The following is a 7,512-nucleotide window of genomic DNA, read 5'->3' on the forward strand; positions in this document are numbered from 1 at the left end:
CTCGGGGACCGGGTGAGGGACGTGGGGCCTCGGTTCAGCTCTCTGTCGCCACGCTCCTTCCCACTGAACCAATAAACTCACACCTCTCCCTGACCACCTAAGGGACTTGAATTCGAACCAGACTGCGGACGCTCTGCACCCCGCCCAAGCCTCTATGGTATTTTAGCGTCCCCTCTAGCATTTGCAAGTCGCCTTCCCAGTCGCACGGGGCCAGCAGCGCCATCTCTATGGTCGCCGATTTCCCAGCGTGGCCTCGATGGTATTTCATTCCGGAAGCCGGTCTGGATGCAAGAGGAGGGACTTTCCCCCGGAAGTGACCACGTACTTCCGCTTTCGCTTACTTGGGTACTGGGGAGGATTATAGTCTTTGCCAGAAGTTGGAGTCGCCGTGGGCTTTGTGACCCATCCCAGGAGGTGGTGAGTGACCCGTGACCTCTGACGTCAATGTGAGCTTGAGGATGACGTCGCCGTTTCGGAGGTGCAGGCTTTGGGCCGGGTCCTGGGGCCTCGGTTCAGTGTATGACCGAATTCCCAGGGCGCCCGAGGTTTAGAGTGTTCCGCCCAGGGCTCTCGATCTTCAGAACAGAGGTGACCTGGAGGGACTGGGGCACCAGGGCTCCCGGGACTCGGGTTCCAGGCCCGCCACGGATGTCCTGTGTGAACTTTGGCTGGGCGGTGTTCCCGTCCGGGCCCAAGTGTCCACATCTGTGAAATGGGGTAGTTAAGCCCGCCGAGGTCAGTGGCCATGCAGATCTGACGCCCTCTGCATCTTCTCGCCCCTGGGATCGGAGAATGAAAGGGGGCGGGGTTAAGTGCTGACCATACGTCTGTCCCCAGGATTAGGAGGCCCGAAGGAGACGGTGCCAGGCGGAGATGGATCCACTCAGGGCCCAGCAGCTGGCAGCCGAGCTGGAGGTGGAGATGATGGCCGATATGTACAACAGGTACACAGCTGACTGTTCGCTACCCTGTGTTGGAAAATTAGCCTTGGTCACCCTTAGGCAAGGTGGGTGACTTCTGCCAAATGCCTTCTTTAGTGTAGGAGAGTCCGAGGCTCATACTTAATCCCAGCGGTGGACACTAATGAAGATGCAGTGTAGGGTCTCTAGAGTGAGAGGGGCGTTTAGTTTATATGGGAATGGAATTGGCAGTGAAAGAGCCCAGCAGGAAGAGAAGCTGCAGTCCTGGCTCTGGTTAGGTTCCCAGCATTTGTCTTTTGACAAGTAGCACATAATCCACGTATTAGTTAACATTTTAAAAAACTTTTACCCGGGCTGGGCATGGTGGCTCCTGTAATCCCAGCACGTTGGGAGACCAAGGTGAGTGGATTGCCTGAGCCCACAGGTTCGAGACCAGCCTGGGCAACTTCGTGAGACCTCATCTCTACAATACATCAAAAAATTAGCCGGGCGTGGTAGTGCGCGCCTGTAGTTCGGCTGAGGCGAAAGGATTGCCTGAGCCCAGCAGGTCATTGCTGGGGTGGCAGTGAGCGTGGCAGTGAGCGTGCCACTGCACTCCAGCCCGGGCGATGGAGTGAGACTCCAACTAAAACAACAACAACAACAACAAATTTTACTTGGTTTCATGTACTTGCTGAGCATTTCACATGTGCATATATTTTATCTTCAAAATAATCCAGCAGTTTAGCCTTTTTAGTCCCATTTTAAGATGAGGAAATTGAGGCGTTTAAAGGTTAAATAATGGCCAGGCATGGTGGCTTATGTCTTTAACCCCAGCACTTTGGGAGGCCAAGGTGGAAGGATTACTTGAGTCAAGGAGTTTGAGACCAGCCTGGGCAACATAGCAAGACCTCATCTCTACACAAAATCAAAAAAGTAGCTGGATGTGGTGACATGTACCTGTAGTCCCAGCTGCTTGGGAGGCTGAGGCAGAAGGATCACTGGAGCCCAGGAGGTTGAGGCTGCAGAGAGCCATGATAGGGCCATTGCATGCCAGCCTGAGTGACAGAGTGAGACCCTGACTCAAAAGAGAGAGAAGTTAAGTAATTTTCTCAGGGTCCACAGCTGGTTGGTAACAATGCCAGGACTAGTACCTCAGTCTGACTCCACAACTAGTGCTCATAACTATTTGGCAAATTTGGGAATAAATCCTGGCTTCACCAGTCACCAGCAGTATACTTGGGGAACCATTTGGCAATTGGTTTCTTATCTATAAAATGGGCATGGTAATAATACCTGCTTCATAGAGATATCACACATACTAAATATGTGAAAGCCCTTTGCATCAAGCCCAACACATAATCGCCAGTCAAGTGTCTGCAGTTTTTATTGGCTTAAGCTGTCTTGATTGATTGATCTTGGAAGCTGTAAATTAGAATGATTTTTAAATATCAGCTGTGAAGTCAGACTACCTGCGTTCATATCCAAAGCTCTGTGTGATCCTTAGCCAATTCCTGAGCCTCTCTGTGCTTGAATTACCTCATTTGTAAAATGCGGATAAGGACTGTACCTACCTCAGAGGGTTATTATAAGGACTGCATAACAGAGTCCATGGAAAGTACTTAGCATAGCATGATGCCTGGCACGTAGCCACTGCTCAACAAATGATTTCTACTTAAGTAATCATCTTCGTGGGCTCAGACAAAGTTTGCCTTCCAAGGACCTTCCAAGATGGTTGAGGTACACACTGAGGATTTGCATCATGGGAAAGTGGAAGTCCATATAGCAGCACTGAATGGTTGAGGGTTCCTGGTATGTCACAGAATGCTGCAGACATGATCTTGCCCCTCCCTTTCTCCCCAGAATGACCAGTGCCTGTCACCGGAAGTGCGTGCCTCCCCACTACAAGGAAGCAGAGCTGTCCAAGGGCGAGTCTGTGTGCCTGGACCGATGTGTCTCCAAGTACCTGGACATCCATGAGCGGATGGGCAAAAAGCTGACGGAGTTATCGATGCAGGATGAAGAGCTGATGAAGAGGGTGCAGCAGAGCTCTGGGCCCGCTTAAGGCCCCAGACAAGACACACCGTGGGGTGCACCCAGCCCCTTCCTGCTTTAATAAAAGGGCCCCCACTGGGTGTCATCTGTGAAAACTGCCAGGCCTAGGCATTCGCTAGAGTCTTCAGGAACCCGGAGTGTGATAGCGCTCTCTCCTGGTTGAAGAAGGGGCATTTGTCACACTGGAATGTGACTGTGAATGTGTGTATGTATGTGTATATATAGTAAAACCAGTTTGCTGACACCTATTACGTGCAAAGCAGTGTGCTTGGCATTTGAGAGTAAAGAAAACCCACATAGCCTCTACGAGCAGAGGGAGTCTAATGCAGCATTTAAGGATAAGACAGCTGGCCAGGCCAGGTGGCTCACGCTTGTATCCCAGCACTTTGAGAGGCTGAGGTGAGCCATGATGGCACCACTGTACTCCATCCTGAACCACAGAGTGAGACCCTGTCTCAAAAAAAAAAAAGTAAGAGCTTAGGTTTGCACTTGGGTATGTCACTTCTGTGTGCTTTGGCTTCCTCATCTGTAAAATGGGGATAGTCATGGGACTATTGTGAGGATTAAATGTGTTCTTGCATGTAAGCACATAATGCTTTACTGGGCATAGCACATTGATGGGTGTAGGAAGTGCTCAGTAGATATTTACAAAGCAACTTGAAATGGATTGAAACAAGCTGGCATATCCACAAATGATATGAAGTTGTGATTTAGGGGCGAGGGTGAAGGGGAGCTGGGATTTAAGAGGCAAGTTGCTGGAGGTCATGCAAGCAGAGTAGTGTGGAGGCCAGAGCTGACTGACTCCTGCATGTGCCATCCCCCTGAGGAGCGTCCTCGGAGGACTGGGCAGCTTTCAGAATGCATGGGCCTCCAGCTGGGATTTTGGAGGATGGCAGTGCCACTGACAGCAGCACCTTCAGAGTGGCCCTTCGTGGTGGAAGTATCTGGAAATATCTAGGGTGAACCCAGGTCATTGGAGATAGAATGAAGAACAGACGCAGTGGGTTTGGGGCTTCCAAGTGCAGGTTCAAGTCAGACTGCTGGAGTCTAACGGAAATTTTCTGTGTGTCCTTGGGTGAGGCGTTTAACTGCCGTGTGCCTCTATCCCATCCCTAAAGTGGCAATAAAGATACTTACCGCGTTGGGTGGTTGTGGCAACTAAACGTGTTAAGAACTAAAGCACTTAGGAAAGTACCCAGCAGACATTCAGTACACAATAGCGTTAGCACTTTTCGTTGCTAATTCTGATGTAAGGCGACGCCGGATGCACCCCTGGAAAACACCGTTCACCTACCTGGAGTAGTCCGCCACAAAGCTCCTCCCTGGGTGCTGCGGTACGGACTTTGGCCGACAGGCGGCGCTGTCCGCTCACAGCGCGGCAGCGGCCAAGTCCACCACGTGCTCCCCCTTTCCCATCCTCTGCGGCGCCGGGCTTGGAATTGAGCAGCGCTGGGGAACACAGATACTGAATCCGCCTCAGTTTAGCAAGGAACACCAAGAATCCTGTGACGGCGGGTAGTTGAAACGTCTAGAGCCGGTGGTGGGAGTGGGGAGAAAGGTTCCAGCTGGAGGGAACGGCGGCTGCAAAGGCTCCGAAGTGGCGGAGGGCGAGAAGCACCCGGGAAAGGAGAGCTTCTGGGCCGCGGAGCCGGGTGTGAAGCGCGCAGAGACGAGCGGGGGGGCGGGGGCTGGCAGGGCGGCTCGCCAGAGCCGGGGAGCTGTGCTGGCTTGGGAGCCCCTACCGAGGGCATCAGCCAGCTGTTGAAGGACGTGAAGCCTAGCAACAGCGGCAGGCGTGCATCTCGGAGGCGCGCTGGAACTGCCAGCGAGGTGGACGGGCGGAAGCCTGGTAGATCACGGGCTGAGGGGAGACGGGGCAGGGGGCCGGCGAGCAGAGAAGGGAGGGGTGAGTCAGAACAGCTCACAGGTGTGGCGAGGCTGCTAGGTGCTGCGCTCTGTGCTAAGTGCCTCCATGTGTTATTTCAGCTAATCCGTCTAACAACTGTGGGGCAGGTACAAAGCTGAGGCTCTCAAAAGCGAGTAATTGCCCAAGGCCACACAGCAAGCAAGTGGCAGATCCAGGACTCCAATGTAGACAGACCCGAAGCCACTTTTTTTTTTTTTTTTGAGTGAGTCAAGGTCTCACTCTGTCGCCCAAGCTGGAGTGCAGTGGCACGATCACGGCTCACCACAGCCTCGACCTTCTGGGCTCAGGTGATCCTCCTGCCTCAGCCTGGCGAGTATCTGGGACTATAGGCGCACGCCACCACGCCCAGCTAATTTTTAAGTTTTGAGGGAGACGACTTACTATGTTGCCTAGGCTGGTCTTGAACTCCTGGGCTCAAGCGATCCTCCTGCCTTAGCGTCCCTAAGTGCTAGGATTACAGGTGTGAGTCGCTGCACCCGACCCAGAGGCCACTGTTAACCACTGCTCTAGGACTGAAGAGAATGGTCCCTAGTGAGATATGTCAGCAGTTTTGTTTCATTTGGCAATATTTATTACTGGTCTACTACTATGTGCAAAGAGCTGTGGAAAGTGTCCAAAATGAATTAGTTAGATCCCTGCCCTACATGAGCAAGTGGGGTTGAGAGGAGAGGGATAGGAGAGAAAGAACAGACATAAAAAGGGCACAAAGAATTAAAGTGAGGGCAGGCACAGTGGCTCACACCTGTAATCTTAGCACTTTGGGAGGCCGAGGCGAGAGGATCACTTGAGGCCAGAAGTTTGAGACCAACCTGGACAACATAGTGAGACCCTTTCTCTACAATAAAATGTTTAAAAAATTAACTGGTTGTGGTAGCACAGCCTGTAGTGCCAGCTTCTCAGGAGGCTGAGGCAGGAGGATTTCTTGAGCCCAGGAGGTTGAGGCTTCAATGAGCCATGATTGTGCCACTGTCTCAAAAAAAGGGAAAGAAATTAAAATGAGGTGAGTTCTTTCTGCCATAGGGAGGAGTCATAAACTGCTAGTCCTCAGATGTATTTTTGCTTGATTATCACAGTTTTAAAAATCACAAAATGAGGCCAGGCATTTTGTGGTAGCTCATGCCTGTAATCCCAGCACTTTGGAAGGCCGAGGCAAGAGGATTGCTTGAGCCCAGGAGTTCAAGGTCAGCCTAGGCAACAGAGTGAGACCTCAACTTAACAAAAATAAAAAAACTAGCTGGGCATGGTGGTGTGCACCTATAGTCCCGGCTACTTGGGAGCCTGAGGTGGGAGGATCCCTGAACCTAGAATTTCAAGGCTGTGGTGAGCCATGATAATGTCACTGCACTCCAGCCTGGGTGATTGAATGAGACCCCGACTCAAAATAAAACAAAACAAAAATCAAAAAATGTCTCAAAGAATCTGAACTTTGGCTTCTTTTGAAATTGTGGAAGATCTGACAGTAGCTGACCTGCATTCCTGGTTGGTAGCAGTCTGATGGGGATGGACAGAGGCTCGACTGTCCACCACACCTCCCACCACTAACTTCTTCCCTCGTCTCTTCATCTGCTTGACCTGTATGTGGCCTGTGCCTTCTGCTCCGGGCGTTCCAATAAACTGGACGCTGTATGAGAAAGCTGGTTGTAAATGCTTCGTGGAAGGCTGCCTCAAAGACCCCCCTTCCTGACATTCATGCCCTTGTATAACCCCCTTCCCTTGCAAGTATCCTAGACCAAGAGACCTGCTTCTAATAAGCAGAACACAGCGAAGTGCTGCACCGCCACTTCTAAGGTTGTTACCAAGGACTGCAACGTCTGCCTTGTGAGTTTCTCTCTCTCTTGCTCTTATTCCCACTCTCTCTCTTTCTCTCTCATACTTCCCTCTTGCTGACTCTGATGAAGCAAGCTAGCCAGCTTCCATGTTGCAAGCTAGCCATGTGGTGACAAGGAACTGGAAGCAGCCTCCAACCAGTAAGGAATTGTATCCCTCATCACGTGATGAGTTCGGCAGTGGATCCTTCCCCCATCAAGCTTTCGGATGACTGCAGCCCTGGCTGCCATTTTGCAGCCTGCTGAGAGACCCTGAAGCAGAGGACCCAGCTAAGCTGTACCTCATCTCCTGACTTAGAGAAACTGACATAACAAATGTAGTTTGAAGCTACTGTATTTGGACATAATTTGTTACTCCACAATAGATAACCAATTCACATGCAGTTTATACAATAGTTGCAACTGTCTGATACCACATTCGATCATTTTACACCTTCACCTAAAATGTGCCAGACACCATTCTAAGCACTTGGGATACAACAGTGCACCAAACAGGTACAGATCCTTGCCTTCTTGGAATGTATATTCCGGGGGATGGTTTCTCATAGATGTCTGGGCTGGGAATGCCGTTTTTAGGCCCCCTCAGCCTCTGGGGAAAGGTTCTTAACCTCTTTCAGGTCTTTGGCTTCTTTGAAAATCTGGTGCCGGGCTCGGTGGCTCAGTCTGTAATCCTGCGCCTTTGGGAGGCTGAGGTGAGTGGATTGCCTGAGGCCGCGGGTTCAAGACCCGCCTGGGCAGCAAGACTTCATCTCTACAATAAATCAAAAAATCAGCCGGGCATGGTAGCGCGCGCCTGTAATTCCGG

The 7,512-nt window shown here is 51.3% G+C and overlaps 1 protein-coding gene across 3 annotated transcripts; it reads left to right on the top strand.

Annotated features, from left to right (window-relative positions):
• Positions 1-323: 323 nt before the first annotated feature.
• TIMM10 (translocase of inner mitochondrial membrane 10) lies at positions 324-3,202 on the top strand. Of its 3 annotated transcripts, none has more exons than XM_008057774.1 (3): positions 324-417; positions 838-944; positions 2,763-3,202. In XM_008057774.1, exons 2-3 carry the CDS (start codon positions 874-876, stop codon positions 2,962-2,964), a joined length of 273 nt encoding a protein of 90 aa, XP_008055965.1. In that variant the 5' UTR covers positions 324-417; positions 838-873; the 3' UTR covers positions 2,965-3,202. The 3 variants fall into 3 exon arrangements, with proteins under 3 accessions (XP_008055965.1, XP_008055975.1, XP_008055978.1); XM_008057784.2 differs by lacking the exon at positions 324-417 and adding an exon at positions 455-478; XM_008057787.2 differs by lacking the exon at positions 324-417 and adding an exon at positions 615-735.
• Positions 3,203-7,512: the final 4,310 nt, after the last annotated feature.

This window comes from Carlito syrichta, unplaced genomic scaffold (genome assembly GCF_000164805.1).
Source record: "Carlito syrichta isolate Samal-C Ts95f unplaced genomic scaffold, Tarsius_syrichta-2.0.1 Scaffold88020, whole genome shotgun sequence".
Classification (NCBI taxonomy): Eukaryota; Metazoa; Chordata; class Mammalia; order Primates; family Tarsiidae; genus Carlito; species Carlito syrichta.